The sequence below is a fragment of the Morus notabilis genome, unplaced genomic scaffold (assembly GCF_000414095.1).
Source record: "Morus notabilis unplaced genomic scaffold, ASM41409v2 Scaffold248, whole genome shotgun sequence".
Taxonomy (NCBI): Eukaryota; Viridiplantae; Streptophyta; class Magnoliopsida; order Rosales; family Moraceae; genus Morus; species Morus notabilis.
This window is the reverse complement of record NW_010374042.1, coordinates 711,919-733,995: the sequence shown is the minus strand read 5'-3', so window position 1 is coordinate 733,995 and position 22,077 is coordinate 711,919. Positions and strand designations below refer to the sequence as shown.

The following is a 22,077-nucleotide window of genomic DNA, read 5'->3' as shown; positions in this document are numbered from 1 at the left end:
TTAATTAAGCCTTTTCCTCACTAAACAATTGCAAAACATCTCTAGCAACTGTTATTCTTGAGGAAGGAATAAATTTGGGCTGCATCACTTGGCAAAAATGTTTAAACCCATCCCCTTCTACACTCCTAAACGGCAGCTCATCCATGATCACCATCTTAGCTAAAGCTTTCCTACAAGCTTCTTTACTATACCCAATTGCCAACATACCACTCCCACTTTCACTACTCGCACCGAAACTTAACAATTTCTGCTTCTTATCTTCAACTCTAAAGGGATTCTTTTTGCATTTTCTTAAATGAACCAACATGCTACTTGTCCCGTGCGTTCTAGAACTACAAGCATAGTCCTTCTCACAATAATTACACCCCCCTCTTTCATCACCTGGATTCCTCCCTTTCTTAATAGTAAAATGATCCCAAACCTCAGATTTCCTAACGGGCTTTTTCTTACCAGATGTCCCCTCATTCTCATATTCTAAATCAATCACATCTTTTTTTGGTGATCTAGGGGCTAGTGTTTTGAAAACCACGTCAGAGACAGGCGATTCATTTGTTGTACGATTAGGGGATCGGGAAGATGATGCTACAGTTCCAGAGGTTAGGGTGTAGTTGTCATATGATGATAGGAACTTGTCCATCCTAAACAGAAAATATAAAGCAAGCCATTCACATAACTACCTCATGTGATTGAGGACTTTAATTAGCACCTAAACAGAAAATATAAAGCAAGCCATGCACATAACAGGAAAGTGCACTGTATTTTCTACTTTTAAGTTTAAGCTTTTAGAATTGCTTTGTAATTCCTAATTTCCTATGGATTAAGGACTTTATTGATTGAGGACTTTATTAATTCCTAATTTCCTGGTTATCAGATGATTGAGGACTTTATTAACTTTACATTTATTGTTATTTTCCATATTGTGTTTTTGTATATTGGTTCATAATTGATGATATTTTTCTTCCAGATACTTGCTAGAGTGAAACATACTTCTCACTTTGTCTTGAATTTACATCTTTTCAGGGTAGGCTCGGTCCAGGAAGGTTGCATCATTGCATGAGGTTGATAGGTGCTACTAAGCGTGACATGCAGATGATGGTTCAAAGGGCTCTTAGTAGAAGAGTCTTTGGGAAGTTAATTGCTGAGCAAGGTTCTTTCCTTTCAGATTTGGGGAAGGTATATCAATTTAGTACCATGTGATAGCACAAGAGGAATTTTATGTTCTTAGATTCATTAAGAATCCTTTGAAGGAAGCAAGAATCTTAAACTTTGTAATATTAACTAGAGACTGACTGGTTAATCTTAGTGGTAACTTGACTGCGCAACCTTTCAGATTTTTGTTACCTGTCATTCCAATGAAGTAATAATCTTGAAATTTTATTTAAATCGAATCTTCCAGTATGCCTAACCATTTAACTGTACTTTAATAACCTTCACAACACATGGTGATGGTATTTCTGCATTTCTTGTTTGTTTTTTAACGATAATTCTTATGTCTTCATTCATGCCTCACAAACAACCTAGTTCTATATGATTGGATTCAAATCATTAATTTTTCTGAATTCTTGTTTGTTTTTCCGAATCCAGAAGTACGTATGATTGGATTCAAATCATTTCTTTTTCTTAGTTGAGGAACATAACCTAGTTCTGGTTGTTACGCACAATGAAAGAAATAAGGATCGATTGGATTCAAATCATTCAAATCTAGAAGTACGTTGAGGAACTAACCTTTAGAGTCAAATTTCTGGAAGAAATAAGGATCGATTTCGTTGGGATCGCTTCTGCCAATCCGCCGGTATTCTGACCAACCAGCCACTCTTCAATTCGATCACGAACCGAGAAACATCAAAGGAGAAATCAAATTTCCAATCCAAACAAACACTAAAAAAAAAAAGAGATGAGAAAGAAGTGAGAGAGAGAGAGAGAGATTTCGTTACCTCCGACTCGGGGAAATTGTTGCTAACTATTCCAATTTCTGCTTTAGTGCTTGAGGGGAGACTGGAGTCGAGAGGGGCGGCGGAGAGTGGAGAGGGGCGAGAGTGGAGAGTGGAGACTGGAGAAGGGTTGTGGCTGCCCTAGGCTAAATCCTCCTAAATTCCTAATGCGGCTGGCTGGTAATGAGTTGAATGGGCCGAAGGCCTGAGTAATATTAATGGGCCAAACCCAAACTAAGCCTGGGGATGTAATGTGTGCGGGTTGAGTTGGGGGTTGCGGGTTGTTACGGGCCCAACTCACAATCCGCCCCAAACACTTTGAGCCAGAGGTATAATGGGCCGAAAATTTAAAAAAAAAATGCTGCGAGTTGCTTTTTTTGGGTTGGGTTGGGGCGGTACGGGGTGGGTTTGCGGGTTGTTCGGGTTTATGAACACCCCTAAGTTTAAAGGCATACACACAAAAATATAGCATGGTGTTTGAGGCTTTTTTTTTCTTTGGAAAAAATCTACCATGTCTTGTGTTGTTTTGTAAGAATTTATGTTAAAATCATATGAAAAAATATAGGGTTAAGTGTAGTCATGTGGTTGTGACTGCATTACTCTATTTTTTTCTATTTGGTTTTAACAGAAATTACAACAAAAATGGTTAAATAAAAACAATTCAAAGTTCAAGAGGTGATGTAAGAGTTTTAAAAATTTGAGAGACAAACTGAAGATGACTTAAAATTCATAAAATTCAGAACGACACTAGTGATAATAATCCTTTTTCATTTCTAGATCTGTACCCAAAATAAATCGTTCTAAAACCACTTAAAAACAGGCCCGCAGTATTCCAAAAGAATATATGTAAAGTGTTTTCCCAAACTGATCGACAACAGAAATAGTAGGTTTTGCTTTTCTCTTGCGGTTTTCATATCAATATATATCGATCTTGCAAGAGTAACCATCAATCTAATTCCCACAATCCAAGCTATGATTCCCAATAAACTCTCAAGGAAGCTAATAGGGGTAACTATTCACTTTGTGGGGCCTAATTCCTTGACCCTCTCAAGTCCGAGTCCATTGGTTATGAATGATTCAGCTTTCTACGATAGGATGTTTGCATCATATAAAAATATTTTTATTAAAAAAATAATACATATAAAAATATTTTCATTAAAAAAAATAATACATATGAAAATATATGAAAAAATATATGCTCTAGAAAGTCCCCCGAACTATTTAATATTAACCAAGATTTCTCAAAAGAGAAAAGGTGGGGAAAATATCCACCAAATGTGACTCGTATTTTTTAATTTTACAATATTAACAATCATACAAACTGTGAAATGGACATGTTTGGAATAGAAAGTGAGGATTGAGGAGGACATCCATGATATATCCTTTCCCACTTGTGGATAAAAATGTTGAAAGCATGAATATAAGGCTATACTTCTTCTGACAAATCTTTGAAAGTGAAGTTGGCTGCAATTGCGTGAAAAGAACGACCAATAATTAATATTTTGTTAATTTGCTTTGAGCTCGTAGAGAGGAGTCATAGTTATATCATGTTAATGTAACATATATATCGCTTAAAGTTGGATTTAGACAACTGCGTTTTATAAACATATAGAAGAATTTTATGGTGAGGTATGATAAAAATTAAATTCCATCAGTAGGGTTATGTTTTAAATTATCATGTTTGTGATTTTATGTGATTTTGGAAAACAAACACTATTGATATCAGAGCTCAACAAACTCAAATAAGTGACTCAATCCATACAATTTATGATTGATCACTCTAAAGAGAGTACTATCTTGCAAATCGTGTAAAGATTGAAATAAATCCGAATCCCAAATGATTTAAAATTAAAAACAAACATAAACTTATAAGAATTTTGGTCACCTCACTTAATAGATTGGTCTCTTAAGATGGAAACCTAAATTTTTATAAAGCCCAAATCATATAAAAAAAAAAAACATGAGTTTCTTCTTTTTCTTTTTAACTCTCAAACACTAATTAATGTCAATGTTCCCCAGTCATTAAGGGGTCGTTTAGAATAGTCAATTTATAGATGGACCCCAATCCTGAGTTATTGGTGGATTTATATTCATATATTATGTCTTTTGATCAAATATATGAGATTTATTCGCAAAACAATAACTCCCATATTTTAAAAACATGATATTACGAATAGTGGGGAACGACATAGATATGAAATCTATAACTTATGCAGTGTTATACGAAAACTTTGATGAAAGAGCACTCTCGCATATTCGATGTTAGATATCAAATTATATGAAAATCTCTACTCAAACTAGCAGCTTGTATAACATTGGAGTTATGATATATTTTTCTTTTACCTTGTCTCATATTGCAGTTTTGAATATTCTTGCAAATTAAGATGAAAAAAAAAATTAATAAAAAAATGGCCAGGGAAACGGCAGTAAATACTTCTCAAATAGTTGTTCTGATTTTAGGATTTAGTAGAACAAGGGACAAGGGCAAAATTGATAAATACGATTTGTCTATACCTTTTATTAAACGATAATGTGAGGGATATGTGGCTCGTTCTGTCAAGATTTAACAGCTTTAGTGACAGAAGGGTCAAAACGAGGCAAGTTGCATAGTTCGGGGGCTAAAAAGAAAATAAATTTTTTGCACATCCAAACAATTTTTTTTTGTTTTTGTTTTTTTTATCTGGAACATCCAAACAAATTCAACAAGCTTCTTCCAAGTACTACTGATGAAAGAAGTCTTAACACAGTGTCTAGCAGAAACTTTTATATTATTATGTCCCAAGTTGAGACTTGAGGAAAAACAAAAAAAAATCTGTCATGTTCTTATATTAGTTATATACATCCACGACCACACATTTGTGATATAATAATTTAAAGCATATTAATGTTTCATTTTCTTTTAATTGAGGAAAGATAGGTTTTTTTCTCTCTCTTTTTTTTTCTTGCTTATAGACAAAAGAAAAGATAGATCATTTATATATTAGGCGTATAGGGAAAGTCCTCTTCTCCAAAAGAGAAATGAAGTTGACACGAGAGGAGGATAGAAGGCCAAGCACCTCCATTATTTAGATTCCTCCCGGACTTTTCTTGGAAGGCGTGTGCTCCTCTCACGCCTATAGGGCCCCACAATAACCTTACCCTTGGACCCCACCCCACGTCAAGGCCTCACCCCTCGGGCCATTTCCTCAACTTGCCCATCTCCCGGTAGCTCTATAAAATCATCACCATATTGCACAGATTGGAGATATAGCAAAAGCAAAGCAACTAAAACAATACCTCCATAAGCTTTCTCTAAAGAATTATTTCAAGTTCCAAATCAACCATGTCGGACAAATGCAGCGGCTGCGACTGCACTGACGTCAGCCAGTGCACGTAAGTGTATCTAGTACAATCTCATCTCTCTCTCTCTCTCTCTCTCTCTCTATATATATATATATATATGTATGTGTGCGTGTGCGTGTGCATGTGTGTGTAAGTAGACGATTTCGTTCTGTCATGGCTTTATATGCTCTTGTTTCTACGTAGTTATATGGAGCTCGTATAGTATTGTTACGTGTATTGTTTCTATGTTATAATTTTGTGTCCGCGCGCGCGGTGGAGCCTCCATGTATATATATGTGTATATATGTGACACCTAGAGGCGCTGTAAAGACTTTAACAAACATGCATGCTAATCACGAGTTAAGTTTCTGAGTTGATTTTTTTTTCCCCTTCCGTGATGCTAATTTGGTTTTGGGGCCCTCAAGTTTTCAGTTTTTATGTGAAAGTTATCTTATAGGAGGAATTGTTAATTAAGACTTGGTTTCAATCCAATCCGGAAAGAATTCAGATTTAAACTGGTACATCTAGGCCTCGTACAGTTTACTGATTCGAGTTTTTAATTCGAATTGAGATGTGATTTTATGTGTGACTTTTTATAAGAGTTTAAAACTATAATAAAATTAGAATTTAAAACTCGAATCGGTGAAATGAAAGAGACCATAGTATACATATTGTCTCATAGATATAGTATATATATTATCTCGTAGATATAGTATATTGTTTCGTTGCATGGTCTAAAGTAACATTTCCCCTTCCGTGATGCTAATTTGGTTTTGGGGCCCTCAAGTTTTCAGTTTTTATGTGGAAGTTATCTTATAGGAGGAATTGTTAATTAAGACTTGGTTTCAATCCAATCCGGAAAGAATTCAGATTTAAACTGGTACATTTAGGCCTCGTACAGTTTACTGATTCAAGTTTTTAATTCGAATTGAGATGTGATTTTATGTGAGAGCTTTTAACTGTAGCAGAAAAAATTAAAAATGACTTTTTATAAGAGTTTAAAACTGTAATAAAATTAGAATTTGAAACTCGAATCGGTGAAATGAAAGAGGCTATAGTATACATATTGTCTCATAGATATAGTATATATATTATCTCGTAGATATAGTATATTGTTTCGTTGCATGGTCATTAAAGTAACATATATACTTTGTGATTGCAGCAAGAAGGGAAACACACTCGTCATTGAGACTGAGAAGATCAGGTACTTGTCCGTTTCAAGGACTTAAAAAGACTCGTATTTATTTCTCGCGTATATTTTGATCATGCCTTATAGATGTTAACGAAGGAGAACAAGAACAAATCTTGTAATTTCTGCGAAAGGTTGTGCAAAGGCTATAACTAATTAATTCAATTTGGTTAATCAAGTTTGACAATAAGACCAAAATACAGCTACAAATCCCATATGACAATATCGACCGACTACTTAAAACAAAGTGGACCGATTAAGTATCAGCAAACAAGTGTTTTTTCCGTGATGCTAATTTGGTTTTGGGGCCCTCAAGTTTTCAGTTTTTATGTGGAAGTTATCTTATAGGAGGAATTGTTAATTAAGACTTGGTTTCAATCCAATCCGGAAAGAATTCAGATTTAAACTGGTACATTTAGGCCTCGTACAGTTTACTGATTCAAGTTTTTAATTCGAATTGAGATGTGATTTTATGTGAGAGCTTTTAACTGTAGCAGAAAAAATTAAAAATGACTTTTTATAAGAGTTTAAAACTGTAATAAAATTAGAATTTGAAACTCGAATCGGTGAAATGAAAGAGGCTATAGTATACATATTGTCTCATAGATATAGTATATATATTATCTCGTAGATATAGTATATTGTTTCGTTGCATGGTCATTAAAGTAACATATATACTTTGTGATTGCAGCAAGAAGGGAAACACACTCGTCATTCAGACTGAGAAGATCAGGTACTTGTCCGTTTCAAGGACTTAAAAAGACTCGTATTTATTTCTCGCGTATATTTTGATCATGCCTTATAGATGTTAACGAAGGAGAACAAGAACAAATCTTGTAATTTCTGCGAAAGGTTGTGCAAAGGCTATAACTAATTAATTCAATTTGGTTAATCAAGTTTGACAATAAGACCAAAATACAGCCACAAATCCCATATGACAATATCGACCGACTACTTAAAACAAAGTGGACCGATTAAGTATCAGCAAACAAGTGTTTTTGCGTTCAATTTGACTAAAGACCTAAAATAATCTGGTACAGCTATGTGGACGCCGTTGCTGTGGATGCCCCGGCAGCTGAGCACGAAGGCACGTGCAAGTGCGGCTCTAGCTGCGCTTGTGTGAACTGCACATGTGGCCAGTAAGCACAACAACAATATATTACAGCAGTGATACGAACAGAAGTTTTATATAAATCATGTCACTGTTTGTGAGTCTTTGTAATAATTTGTAATACTGATCATGAAATAACTGTCTTCTGTGAACTTGTCTATTGTCATGGTACTTTGTGTCTGCTATAAGAGTCATGAGTGAAGATGTGTCTGTTGGTCGTTGTTGCGTTTCTTTAATTTCCTTGTTGTTTATGTAATTTAGGCCATCTCTGTGGCCTGGTATGCTTTTAATGGATCTTATTTTAGTATACTTGCTCTGCTCATATTCAATTAGTAATTGTTTCGTTTTTGCTTCTCAAATTTAAATTCATTCCTTTTTTTTTTTTTTTTTTCCTGAGAGAGAGAGATGAATTCATTCCTTTTACTATTCTCAAAAGCCCCCACTAGCAATGAAACACCCGATTCAACTTGCAATATTGTTGTGATTTGTATCGGTAATTATAGTAACGTAATATATATATTTTTTAAATGGTTTTTAAGTGAATCGCATATATTTGAAACGATTGAAGTAAACAGCATATTTATTGGTTAATGTTTATTTACACGACGTAAATGCAATATTTACCGGGACATACTCAGTGTAAACTTTGTATGCACGCTGGGTAAATAAATATATATACAAGTATCCTAATCTAAAAGATGTTATTTGCTTAAAAACCATTTCAACAATATACTATTTGCCCTCATCATCCTTGATGTTATGTGGGCAAAGAACCGAATTTTCTAGGCCTTTCTATGGCAGGGTCTGAGAACTTGTGGAAGATGACTTTATTACTGTTGGCATTTTACTATGAATGTGTGTTTTTTTTTTTACTATACATGTTATTTGGAAGTAATCAAACGAGCATGGAGATGACTTTGGCAAAGGTAATTTCAGACGCTGTAACACTAACAAAGTAAAAAAATTAGATGAGTAACAGAATAAGTCCTACTAATCTAAGAATGCCTTTAACAAGGACATAGTCTCTCAGTGGCAGTGCATCCTGCTCTCGCTGCTTCCGAAGTTTTTTTTTTTTTTTTTTTCCAAATTTTTTTTTTTTTTTTTTTTTTTTTTTTTTCCAGAGGCACAGGGTTTGTTTTGGTTTGCATTTATTGCCTACTCAAAAAAACAATAATTGAAACTGAAAATTCAGAAGTTACCATGGAAGTGAGTGTGATAGCTTATTGATCCAATGGCTGGAGATCAGTTTGGATAGAACGTAATTACGTCCTCACAGTAGCTCTATGTATATATCCCGACTCGGGTTGCAGTCGGGATTAAATAGGCGGTGGCCTCACCAAATTGGGTCCCACACAACTTCGTATTACATCCCGACTCACCCAACTCAGGAATCGGTATGTTCCATTTGCTAGACATGTGTAGATGTCTAATATTGGTAAAATCTATAATAGTTTTATCAACTAATTGCATTAATGGACAGTGCATAAAGAGATGAGGGTGGTGTGGTGTTTTAGTATATAGATTCTGAGATGAATTGTTCATATTGGCTGTGTAATTCTTTTCTCTTCTTCAGTCATCAGTAGATTCTCTGATTTGAAAGTGTCCTCTAAATAATAATTACGTACACTTGACCACCCCACCCCACCCCCCACTCCACAAAAAAAAATAAAAAGTGACCTGTTATAAAATCTCAATACCTTCCGTAAAAATTTTCATGAGTTCTAGAGGTCATGAGAATTGCATTAGAGTTGTGGGAACTCATCTCTTTTCAATTTTCATTGACACATCCGAAATGAAAGGAACCTGATATGTGGAATTGATAATCTAGCCAAGAGAAAGAGAAAAACTGAAACGTATTTTGAAGTATCAATGTATACTTATCGCTCACTTCATAGATGAAGTAAAAAAAAATTGCCAGTATAAGGAAAACAAACAAAATAAACACATGAATGTTATCTAACAGGCAAGAGAATCTCCCCTGCCTCGCATTATTCATAAATTTCGGGTATCATCCTGTATGTGCTATCCTGAAACAAACAAGTCTGTATTAAAAAATTATCAAAACCTTATCATGCAGTCCAACCATCTTTCGTACCACTAAACATTGAAGCCTTCAGAGCGGAGACACTTGCGATGCGCCTCTATCCATTTTGCACAAGCTTCTTCCCCGTGCTCGACAATGCATTCATCTCTCAATTTCTTAGTCTCAGGACAAGCACAGCAGATCTTCTTCTTCGGCTTTGTATCTGTGCCAGGCTTGTTGACGGTTGATCCATGGTTTTGCTGTGACCCAATCAAAGCTAAGGTCGATGAAGTATTCTCTGTCGGCAGCCCACCCATTTCGAAAGCCCTTGGAGAATAGAGATACAATCACTAAAGAAAAGACAGAATATTAGGGGGAAAGCTAACGAAAGTTTTAAGCCCTTAGAAGGACGGGCCAACTTGTTCAAGAAATTGCTCATAAAAAGAAGAATTGAAAATGATAACCAAAATTTCATACGGACAATGGAGACCCATTCTATTCTTTTAGTCTAGAGAAAATATATGCAAGAAGTTTGTTAGTAACTAATAAGGTTTAAGGATTCATCTTTACAGCAGAAGACGGTACTTTTTATTTTCCAAATTTACAGTTCCAAAAGGAAAAAATGCATAAATGTGATTCTTCTATATAAACCAATTAGCATCGAAAATTTCCTATTTCTGGCCATGAGGTCAACTTATCTATAAGAAACTCCAAGAACTTTTAATAATAGGCAATCACAAAGAGAAAGTAACCAACTTAGAAAAATCATGAGAGAGTTTAACCAAGTTCAAAATGCTCCGAGAGCTTCTTAGAATTTCAGGGGAAGCCCCTAATAAAACGTCTTCCAGGCTTCAGCAGACCAGAACTTGAACTCGCTATCATTTTACCTTTCTACTTCGTTTCAAAATCTTTGATGCCCATTTTAATTATTATTATTATTATTTTCATCACACGCTCAAAAGAAGTTAAAATGATAAACTTTTCTAAGAAGATTGAAAATGCTACGATTCTTTGGAAATTCTGCAATTCTACCGCCAGAAGCCCCATTTTAATTATTATTATTATTATTATTTTCATCACACGCTCAAAAGAAGTTAAAATGATAAACTTTTCTAAGAAGATTGGAAATGCTACGATTCTTTGGAAATTCTGCAATTCTACTGCCAGAAGGCCTTTACTTACAGAACAAAGAACAACCCAATATTCTGTGTGTGATTTTCATCACACGCTCAAAAGAAGTTAAAATGATAAACTTTTCTAAGAAGATTGGAAATGCTACGATTCTTTGGAAATTCTGCAATTCTACCGCCAGAAGGCCTTTGTGTGTGTGTGTGTGATATACAAGAATCCTTACTCTAGAATGTATTTATTCTTCAGCTAGAAAGATTCTTGATTATATTTCAAGGCTAAACTCCACTTGGGCTTAAGGCTAAACTCCACTTGGGCTTTCTATCAAACAGATGGTGGGTGTTCGGTTTGAAAAGTTAACAACATTCCACGGACACGACAAAATATACTTAACAAACACAATACGTAGAAGAAATAAGAGCAAAAACAAAAAAATGCAAACTACCCCATTAATCAACGAGGGAAAAAAAAAACTATTAACAAGGAGAATTTGGATTATTTAACCGGTATATGGAACAAAAATATTGACATAGAATTTAGTCTTCCATCACTTCCTCATATTATAAAAACATAATAAAATTGAAAAGAACTTCAAAAGCTCTAATCATTCAAACATGACAATCTCAAACACATAAGATTCTACTTTCACGTAAAAATCATGTAATTTTTGCTATTAAAACAAAAAGAAAGAATTGAAAGGGAAAACAATAAATCAGTATGAGTGACGGAAGCTCACAAGTCTTTTGTCTGTATAAACCAACCTCGTAGCTTCTCTATGATTTCAAGGAAAAACAAAAAAAACAAAAAAAAAAAACAAAAAAAAACACAAAGTTTCAAAAAAAAAAAATCTTCAGAATCTCACGAAGTGAAGGACGATAAATTCCAACAGCAAACTCATAAAGAAAAAAAATACATATTCTTTTAAAACGATTTCACAGGAAGAAAAAAGCAAATAGTGGATATGGGGAATAGAAAGCAGAATTAGCAAAGAGAATGGAGAAGTGTAAGTTACCAGTTCAAAGGACGCTGAGAAGCTACAGGAAGAGAAATTTGCAACACAGAGAACAACTTTCCCAAGGCTGAGAAGGAAACGCGTCGGAGACCTGTGTGTTAATGTTATGTTATTGGGCTAGCTTTTAACAGACCATTCATCATCGTTGGGCTCATTTTGAACCTTTTAAATGATCATTTTTCTCAAAATAAGCCAATATAAAAAGTTTAAGAAAGTATATAAGTTAATTTTTAGTTATAAAAATTAATAGGGTATAACTTGTCAAGTTATGGTTCATAATCAGATAAATTATGGATAAACTTATCAAGTTATGGTTCATAACCAGACAAGTTATGGACAATTATGGACAATAATTTGTCAAGTTATGGTTCATAACTAGACTAGTTATGGACGAAAACAGTAGTTTGGCCTATTTATTAACTTATGTAAACTATTGACCTATTAATTTTAATTCATCTCAAGTCTTGGCCTATTTCTCTCTTTCTCTAATATTTAGTACATGTCTTTAATTTAATAATATTATTAATCTGTACATTTTATAGTTATTGATATAATATAATTCTAAATATATTCCTTTTATATAGGTGGTTGTGAATTTGTATAACTGATTTTAAGAACTAATTAATTAGGGATAAAATGCCATTACAGTTATTTTACGTACTTATATATACATATAACAACTTATGAACATTCTCTTTTTCATTCATTGTAAAATAAATATATATGTACTTAACTCAAAATGGAAATGGCTTTTTAGACAAATAACAAAATATCAGTATCAAGTTGAAATATATCAAACTTTTCATAAAAATTTTAAGAATAACAAAAAATTAATATTTTCACGATAACTACCATGTAATTATACAATATGAAATGTGACACTATTACAATAATTATTTGTCTTTTTTGCTAATTTTATAATATTTCTGAAAAGTTTGCTAAATTTTAATTTTGCCTAGTAACTTTTAGAAACGAAAAGTCTTGGGGTCTCTTTTAGAAAATGGCCGAAATTTAAGCATAGTATTTTGAAGGCAATTCGTGTGGTGCACAGGCGGGCAATTAGTCAAAACACAACATTCACCTTTTTTGAGGATTTTTAATGTAATGTTATAATTAATGTGTTAATTATAAATTTAATATTTGAGTATAAAAAATATTTTTCAATACAATGATATTTGTTGTGTTTAATTTTTCATATACTATATTTTGTGATAAATTTCTCATTAAGTGTAGCATATAAAAAATTTGACATTTGATTATTATTAGTTAAAATGTTTAAGGCCCGTTTGGAAGAGCTTGTGCTTTTACTTATAATTAGTAGAAAAAGATAAGCATAAGTCAGAACTTGTTTATTAGTGTTTAGATAGTACATAAAAAAGAGTTTTTTTATTTTAAAAGAGTTTTTTAACATGTATGGTAAATAAGTCAAAGGTTCTTATTGTTACAAAAAGTATTACAAGGATATAAATGAAATTTTTAATGGTTAAAAAGGTAGTAAAAAAAGTTTTCATAAGCTCTTTTTCATAAGCATTTAGGAGATGGCTTGTCCTAAAAGAGTTTATAAAAATCAAAAGTACTTTTATGTTATTCATCCAAACAGCTTCAAAAGCAGCTTTTAGACTAAATAAGCTAAAAATTAGCATTTTTTAAGCCAATCTAAACAGACCCTTACTTTCTCGTATAATCATTGCAACTTTAACATTTTCTAATTATTTTAAGAATAAAATTTTATTTTTACAACTTTCAAAGCTTATGATTATGGAAAAATGTAGATTTAGTATTTCAAATAGCATTATGCATTAGAGCAAAAATGAACATAACATATTGTATCACACTTTTTGATGCTAAATATACCATTGGTATTAACATTTGCGTTGAAGATGATCTTATTAAACAAATGCCTTACGTGGGATGGTCTTGTGATAGTGGATCTTGGCATGGAGGGAGGGTTAACGAGATTCGACGACAATCTCGTGGGAAAAGGAGAATAGGCATGTGATTAGGGATGTGCAAACCAACCAAACTGCTTATTTTAAGTGAAAAGTAAACCTAAACACTTACAAATTAGTTTAGATATTGTCAAACCAAATCAAACTAATTAAGGGATCTAATCCAATCCAATCCAAACCAAACCGATTTTAATTAGTTTGGTTTGGTTTTCTAATTGGTTTGAACTAATATTTTATAATTTCTTTTCAAGTATCAACCGTAATTGGTACTAATATTTTGTATAATAGACATTCTATTATTTCTTAAATGTAAACATTAATAACTCAGGAACGAAATATCAAATTCAAACAGAAATAAAACATCCAAAGTTAAACACATTTTTTAAAAAATATAGTTAAATTATAGATATATAAAATATGTATAATTTTAGAAAAATATATACAGATCATGGAAATTGGTTTGGTTTTGTTTTTTTTAACGACCACAAACCAAATCAATTTAATTGATTTTTTAATAGTTTATGTCAGAGCAAACCAATTATTAATTGGTTTATTAGTTTTCTTCTGGTTTAATTTGATTAGTTTAAATGGTTTGTTGCCCACCCCTACATGTGACGACAAATCTTCCGGGGAGAGAGCTACTTTGCTGATGAGAGAAACATTTTTTTTTTCTCGTTCTCTTTCGTTTTCGTCTTCAGAATTTTTTGAGTTTTCAAGATTTATTATATTTAATATTTTAGTTCAACAATATTTTTAATAATATTTATAGATTGAGAAGTGTAATCTTGGTATTTTTTAAAAAAATTAATCAATTTAAAAGGTATTTTTTGACATATTTTACAAATATAGGGGTGTTTTAGGTATTTTTATGATAAGAGAATTATTGAGGGCAATTTTGATATTTACAAAATTTTGACAGTCAAACGTTGGATAAAACGTTATTTTAGATCATTTTCAAAAACACTAGTAATGAAAAGTATTTTGAATAAAGAGTGATATTTTGACTAAATACATAAGATATTTTGGATATTTTTCCTAAACAATATTGACAAATATTATAGTTTACTGCAATTCCAGCACAACATAAACCTTTGTAGCAAAACAAGTGAGAGAGAATTTTGTTGGTAGGGGAAAACAAAACTATGAGCAGAGAGACACATATAATTGTTAGATTTTCGACAAATTATGTTAATCGTTTACTAATTTAATATGATTTTGACCTAATCTAATTTCAATCTTATAGTTAAAAACTGTATTGATAAGCTAAAACTTCGACCAGAAAGAACATTACAAGCAAACTAATAAAATGTTAGATTTTTGACAAATTCTGTTAAATTGTTTACTAGTTTAATATCTTATTAATAAGCTAAAACTTCAACCAGAAAGAACATTTACAAACAAACTAACAAAATGTTAGATTTTTGAAAAATTCTGTTAAATTGTTAACTAATTTAATATGGTTTTAATTTGATCATTTGTATCTTATAGTTAAAAACTATATTGATAAGCTAAACCTTCAACTAGAAAGAACATTTACAAGCAAACTAACGAAATATTAGACTTTCCACAAATTCTGTCAAATTGATTACTAATTTAATATGATTTTGACTTGGAATCTTATAGTTAAAAACTGTATTGATAAGCTAAAACTTCTACCAGAAAGAACATTTACAAGCAAACTAGCAAAACGAATTGCCACCTTAATCAGCCAAAAGAAAGATAAATTTCACTAGAAAGATTTTGAAGCAGAAACAGATGTGTCATTTGATTGATAGTAGTGGAAATAACGTTACAATTCATTGGAGAGTGTGAGCCAAAGCTGAAGAAATTTACAAGATATTAAACAAAACAAAGAAGCCCATCTCAAGATCCTTTCTTTTTTCCTTCCCAAATCTTACAACAATTTTAAGACAAGATGAACTAACCAGGAATCTTCAATCTTTGATGTTGAACTTCTCTACTTTAATCAACTTATGTGCACAAACTAACTAAAATATATATATATATATGTGTGTGTGTGTGCGCTCCAATTAATCATACTTTTCTTGGATCACAAACTAACTAAAAAATATGTGTGTGCGCGCTCCAATTAATCATACTTTTCTCTCCAAGAATAGACAAGAAGGAAAACCCATGAAAAGGCCAATGCAATATCCCCAACAACTTGCCTAGGCCAATCGCTAGAAAGGTCTTCAAGTTTCCTCTCAAAGCAAGCTCTCCAAATGGCCATGGCGATGTGAAGCAAAACACAACCTTTGGCAAAGAAGCTCTGAAACTCTCTGTCCTTTACAAAAGCCACCATGAAAAGTAGGAACCCAATTGCGAATAGAAGCAAACCCGAGAACGAATCGGAGGTCCGAAACAAGAGCTGATCATGGGGTGTTGACCCTTGAAGCTTTCTGGCAGTTTCCAAGCCATGGCCGAAAATATAGAGCTCGTTGGAGTAGAACATCATCAGAATTCCACATGTCAGAGCCACCAAAGAATGGAGAACACACACCACGAAAAACCCAGATAAACCCATAAACCAAAAATCTTCTCTCTCTCTCTCCTGCAGAAAAATTGAGAGCTTTTAGTTAAGCTTTTGTTGTTCTGTACTGCCCAATAACTCCATTGAAAACGACCTTAATTTCCTATTTTGTGACTTGAGGGACAAAAAAAGAAGAAAAAAAAAAAACTGAACCCTGATTTTGGTTATAGAATCTCAAGATCAAGAACCCAGAAGAAGAAAATGAAAAACCCAATAGAGCCTTTGGATTCAAGAATCGGGGTTTAAAGGAGAAAACCCATGTGGGACCCAACCCTCAGTTTCTCTCAGTTTAAGTGTCAGAAGAAAAATTTTGGATGAGGCATTTTGGAAAAATGGAAATTGAAGGAATTGAGAAGAGTCTTTTTTGGGGAATTGACATTGATGGGAGTGTTTTCAGCAAAACACATCAATTTCTATTTTCTTTGGAAGGACTTCTCATTTATGTAAATTTGGACTTATATTATTAATAAACTTTAATAAGCTAAAGTTTTAAATGCTACAAAGATTCTTAGCCAAAAAAAGAAAAAAAAAATTGATGTATAGAGATTGCTTCCCATCAACATACTCTCCACACCCACCATGCAGAAAAATGCCATGTTTTTTTTCTGGTTACTTCCTTGCTTGTTCTGCAAAGCAATTGAAAATTTGTGGGTCATACACTAATGGGTCTCCATTTTTTTCCCATCTTATTATCTCTTTTTATTGCAGCCATTATTATTTTTATTGCAAACCATACTCTTTGGGAAACATGTAGGGTTGCTTCTCATAATCACTTATCAGTTTTGGGTCGTCTATAAAGGTAATTAGTGTTGATTCTACTAGACTTGCTATTGGTTCCTTGAGTGACTTTTTTTCTAAGCTTACAAACTTCTATTATTCCAGCAAATAGATAAAATAAATAAAATACAAGATTCTATTAACCGACTCATGGAAACCACTTTTTGCTTTCTTCATTTACGACAAAGAGTAAAAAAAAATGGAAGAGAAGAGACCCTCCTTCTCAAAAAAAAAAAAATCCCGTATGATTTTTGGTTTCTTCAAGCTAAATCCTCTTTTACACGAATAATAAAACTTGAGAGACTAAAAAGTAATATACTTTGTGCATGTAATTTGATAGTAGTAGCGTTAAGTAAATACTTAAAGTCTAAAGAGAAACAATAGTTTAATAACTCCAAATTAAGGGTGGTAATACGGGTTACGACATGCGATACGATATGAACACAAAGTTACTATTGACACAAAATTAACTCGAATTAATTTGATTAATTAAATTTTTATTTAAAGTATATAAAAATAAAGATGTATTTTTTAACAAAATTTTTTAAAATAATTTTAACTTAAATAACATGAAAAATATTAAATTTGTGACTTATGTTAACAATTTAAATTTTAAAATATAGATAAATAGACTAAGTAAATAAATTAAGACTCAAATTGTTTATATTAACTGTAACTATACATATGTGAGTAATGTTTTCACTAAATGGGTGATACGTGAGTCGACTCGAACACAGCCTAAATTGCAACCCACTCTACAAACAAATTGCAGAGAATAAAACAATATTCATTAATATAAAAAAATAGAAATCAGATAATAAAAAGCTGCCGACGTGAAATATGTGAAGATCTCATCATTTGTTTTTGCGAAAGACAAAATGCGAGACAAATGCAAAGACAATCAAACCTCAAGGGAAATCTAAAGAAAGTATAACATTTCTGCACGATTTTCTTCAGATTCAAAGTAGTTTGCTTTCTTTCTTTCCTTTTTTTTTTCTTACGTTTTTGTCAAATTTTCAAACTCTTCTTTATTGAAATTTTAAGAACGTGGGTCCGATATGTAATAAGTTCGATGATAATAAAGCAATAATGGGATACTTTTTTGTATAACAAGCTGTATTGCTTTTACTATCCAAAAAACAAGTTGTATTGCTTTGTTCTGTACGCCAACCCAATGACAACTTATCTTATTATTATTATTATTAAGTTGTGATGAGGTTTTCAAAGAGGGAGCTATGATTGCGAGGCCACAAACAGCCTTGAGTGGAGTTAATCAGAGTTGGAAGGTCAACCGACGGCCGAGATTGGCCAAAATCTTGTGGTTTTTGTTGGCCATTCCCTTGAATATATGGAAGTGCACGACACTTTTTCCCACACAATGGCCCAAAATCATATTACGTAAATGTTAATGCCAATATAATATTTAACATTAAACCAGTGTTGCAAATTCGGGCGGCGGCATGCCCGGTACCTGAAAATTTTTCGGGCAGGGCGGGCAGGTGCCTCTCGCCGCCCGACTATGGTATTTTTGGGCACGGGTTCGGGCAGCCCGAAAATATTCATCCCCCCGACTGCCCGCCGCCGTGGAGAAGTCATCCCCCGCCGTTTGCCGGAATTTCTTTGAATTTTCCAGCATTACCCGAGTTGCCCGAATTTTGCCCTATTTGCCCGAATTTTACCCGAAAATGCCCGAATTTTAAACCAAACGGATCTTTTTGCCCGAACCCAAATTTTGCCTGAAAATTCGAACCCAACGGTCAGATTTTTTACCGTTGCCCGAACTGCCTGAAAATTATACTAGCCGTTGGACCCGAATTTTTAGGAGAAAAATTTTTTTTTTCAACCCAAAAATTTTCCTATAAATATCCCCCCCCCCCCTACCCATTTTTCTCACCCAAAAACTCTCATTCTCTCTCAATTTCTCTTAATCTCCCGTAATTTCTCTCAAATCTCTCTTAATCTCGCTTAAATCTCTCTCAAAGTGCTCTCAATCTCTCTTATTTTTCATAATGGCTTCTTCAGGTTATGGTGGTGTAACACCCTGAAGAATTAATTAAAATTAATTAAGGTAATTGAGATTATTTGTGTGCCTAATATGGATTATTAATTGAGTTTTAATTAATAAATGTTTCTGACGTGTGAGTTTAAATAGTTCCAAGGTATTTAAATTATTCTCAGTAATTTATTTTAAACCAGAAGTGTGTATGGGCGCATTTCTGGACTATTCTTTTAAAATATTGTACACCTGTCATTTTCTTTTCCTTTTCCTTTTTCCTTTTTCCTTTCCTTTCTCTTTCCTTTCCCGTGCGTCACTCTCCCTCACTCTCTCTCTCACTCTCCCGTGCTCTCTCTCACTCTCTCCCTCTCTCATTTTGTCCCAAATCCAAACGGATCTTGAACCAAGGAAAGATTTAAAGAAGTTTTCAACGTCAAGAGAAGGATTCGAGGTAAGATTACTGAAAGAACCTCTCTTGAATCTCAAGTTTTTGAATTTCAAAACCTATTTTTAGTTCAAACCGGATTTTGATGGTTTTTGAGTAAAACTAGAGTAGAAATTGGAGATCTTGGGTTCTTTGGACTTGTTTTAGGACCTAGAACCCAGATCTAGTGGTTTTCCTTTGAAATATCTCGATTTGGGACTGGATTTGCAGGTTTTTGGACTGATTTCTGTGAGCTTCTCTCGCGCAGTTGATTCCACCGGTCGACCTGTGCGGTCGACCGGATCACATGGAAACCGATCGACCGATGCGGTCGACCGGATTGCAGGCTGACCGGTCAACCGGTGTGCACACTACTGGTCGATCGGTAGTGTTGCACTGCTCTGTCACCGGTTGACCGGTTGACACGGGGTTTGACCCTGTTTGGCCTGAAATTGCTGTTTTGACCCCTGTTTTTAGGGAGAACCCAAATTAGCTTCATTTGGGGACTTGAGATAGATGGATTAGCATTGTTAATCCTTGTTTTGAGATTGAAAACCCTTGGAATGATAATTTGAAACATGAAAATGGATTAGGGCACACTAATAGGAAATCTTGGTTGGAAATTGAGATTTGGATTGCTTTAGGAATGAGAATTAATCCTAAAGCGTTGTCTTGCATCAGTGATCGCTGAGGATTCAAACTGAAGGGGCTTGAGGAAGCGGAAGCCGGAAAAGGCAACGCTAGTCCCAGGTTTGATAGTGCGAGGTAGGATTTCTATCCCTTTTCCTTGTGAGCCTGTTTTCAAAAAGGATTTCGGCCTTGAAAATGTTTTGAAGAAAAGGATTGGTTTGCGAAAGAAAAAACGTTTTGAAAACCATGGCTTGTTTAGTCATGGAACCTCATGGCTTGTCCAGTCATGGGGCCCATGGCTTGAGTAGTTCGTGGGGTCGTATTAACGATTTTAAAATGTTAATGAATGATTTCTTAAGCCAAGAGATCTTGTGAACTGGTAATAGAGTCTATTACTGTAAGCCTAGATAGGATACGGAGAGTGCATCCTCGGGGGCAGAACCCGAAAATCGGTCTGGGTAAGCGAGGCACTTGGTTAGGTAAGTAATTTGTACTAATTACTTGTTGAAGCCTGTAAAACAGTTATTTTCAGTTATATATCCTTTGAGAAAAAGGATGTGAGGTTCCGGCTGTTTTGTCGGGACTGAATGTCTTATTTTATTTACTTATTCATTTATGTATTCCCTCGCATATTTATTATAACGTTTATTTCAAATTATATCCTACTGGGCCTTTCGCTCACGTTTTATGTTTTAAATGTACTAAACCCCTCCCAGGAGATTCTAGGAGTGGTGCACAGTAGCTGGATATTTGCTACGGAGTAGCTGAGTTGTGCTGTTGTTGGAATCAAGTAAGGATCGTGGACATCCTCTTGGACAAATGTAAGGAATTTGAGAAATTCTGTAAACTTATATAATATTTGGATTTACTAGATTGTGGTTGATGTCTGTTGTAATGATTATTTACATGAGCATGTATGTACGATACTGTATGTCCTGTGGGGTGGAGCCCTGTGTGTCAGAGGCTTCGGGATTCTGTAATGTAATTTATTTATATTTTAATGCAGTTAAGTGTGGGGCCCGGTTGGGAACCTGCCTTATTAATCCCAAATCGAGCTCCACGTCACCCACCCCGTTTGGGGGGCGTGACAGAGTGGTATCAGAGCCCTAGGTTAAGAAATCCCAAGATTGTACATACATGTGTGACATCTGTAACCCACTGAATAGTCTAGTTTTATTTCAGTTAAAGGAAATGGTGCCTCGCCGTAGGCCTGCTAATCAACCGGCATAACAGAATCAGGGATTTATGGATGCCATGTATGCTGCCTTTCAAGGCATGGCCACAAGAGCTCAAAATGAGCGGCCGGTTGAGGATAGAAAGCAAGGTTATTTTTGGGAATTTAGGCGTGCGCCTATCCCCTCGTTTAATAGTGAGGGAGGACCCTAGGAAGTAGAGTTATGGTTAGACTCCATAGTCAAGCATTTGAGTACTATGGGAGTTCTAGATGAATATTGGGTGGAATTTACGGTTTACAAGATGGAGGGCTTAGCGAATACTTGGTGGAAACATGTCAAGAGAAGAATGGATGTTACAGGACTGACCTGGGAGCAATTTGAGACACTGTTCAATGAGCAGTATTTCCCTCAGAGTTATAGGGAGGAAAAAGCGCTGGAATATATGTCTCTGCTGCAAGGAGACATGTCTATAAGGGAATATGAGGCCAAGTTCAATGACCTATCCCGGTTTGCGCCATCACTAGTGGAGTCTGAACCCATGAGGTGTCTTAAGTTTGAGAAGGGTCTCAAGAATTCAGTGAGGAGGTCATTGGTGGCCTTAAGGATTCGGAACTTCCGGGATTTGGTAGCTGTTACTACGAGGGTGGAACAGGATAACTTGGCCTATCACCAAAGCAAAGAGGCAACTGGTCGAGTCTCTGTCTCTGGTAGACCTTATGTCTCAGGTGGGCCACAGCGGAGCGGTAGGAGAAACCGCAACCAGGGGCAAACGGTTGGGGAGATGGCAAGCGGTGGCAGTAGTTCGTCAGGGAGTGACAAAAATGCTCCGTACGGGCCCAGGTGTCACCATTGTGGGCAGGTGGGTCATATTAGGAGGAATT

At 34.4% G+C, this 22,077-nt stretch overlaps 4 protein-coding genes and 1 long non-coding RNA gene across 7 annotated transcripts in view; 2 read left to right on the top strand and 3 right to left on the bottom strand.

Moving 5' to 3' along the window:
- Nucleotides 1-4: 4 nt before the first annotated feature.
- LOC112094747 (zinc finger BED domain-containing protein DAYSLEEPER-like) lies at nt 5-637 on the bottom strand. The gene has a single exon (XM_024176450.1). The coding sequence runs from the start codon at nt 635-637 to the stop codon at nt 5-7; it is 633 nt and encodes a 210-aa protein (XP_024032218.1).
- A 4,617-nt stretch (nt 638-5,254) lies between these two features.
- Nucleotides 5,255-7,516, top strand: LOC21404355. Its single transcript, XR_002903664.1, has 3 exons — nt 5,255-5,316; nt 7,133-7,174; nt 7,482-7,516. It is a non-coding gene; the product is annotated as an uncharacterized LOC21404355 (long non-coding RNA).
- Nucleotides 7,517-9,408: 1,892 nt separating this feature from the next.
- LOC21404354 (cytochrome c oxidase copper chaperone 2) lies at nt 9,409-11,831 on the bottom strand. Of its 3 annotated transcripts, none has more exons than XM_024176440.1 (3): nt 11,716-11,831; nt 11,440-11,476; nt 9,409-9,925 (listed from the first exon to the last, which is right to left on the bottom strand). In XM_024176440.1, exon 3 carries the CDS (start codon nt 9,890-9,892, stop codon nt 9,650-9,652), a length of 243 nt encoding a protein of 80 aa, XP_024032208.1. In that variant the 5' UTR covers nt 9,893-9,925; nt 11,440-11,476; nt 11,716-11,831; the 3' UTR covers nt 9,409-9,649. The 3 variants fall into 3 exon arrangements, with proteins under 3 accessions (XP_024032208.1, XP_010112978.1, XP_024032207.1); XM_010114676.2 differs by lacking the exon at nt 11,440-11,476 and having other exon boundaries at nt 9,409-9,579; nt 9,648-9,925; XM_024176439.1 differs by lacking the exon at nt 11,440-11,476.
- A 3,672-nt stretch (nt 11,832-15,503) lies between these two features.
- LOC21404353 lies at nt 15,504-16,838 on the bottom strand. Its single transcript, XM_024176441.1, has one exon. It carries the CDS (start codon nt 16,186-16,188, stop codon nt 15,754-15,756), a length of 435 nt encoding a protein of 144 aa, XP_024032209.1. The 5' UTR covers nt 16,189-16,838; the 3' UTR covers nt 15,504-15,753.
- A 4,614-nt stretch (nt 16,839-21,452) lies between these two features.
- Nucleotides 21,453-22,077, top strand: part of LOC112094746 — an 892-nt gene continuing 267 nt past the window's right edge. Inside the window, exon 1 of the mRNA XM_024176449.1 lies at nt 21,453-22,055. Within this exon, the coding sequence (XP_024032217.1) occupies nt 21,453-22,055 (603 nt within the window). The remainder of the gene's footprint in view (nt 22,056-22,077) is intronic.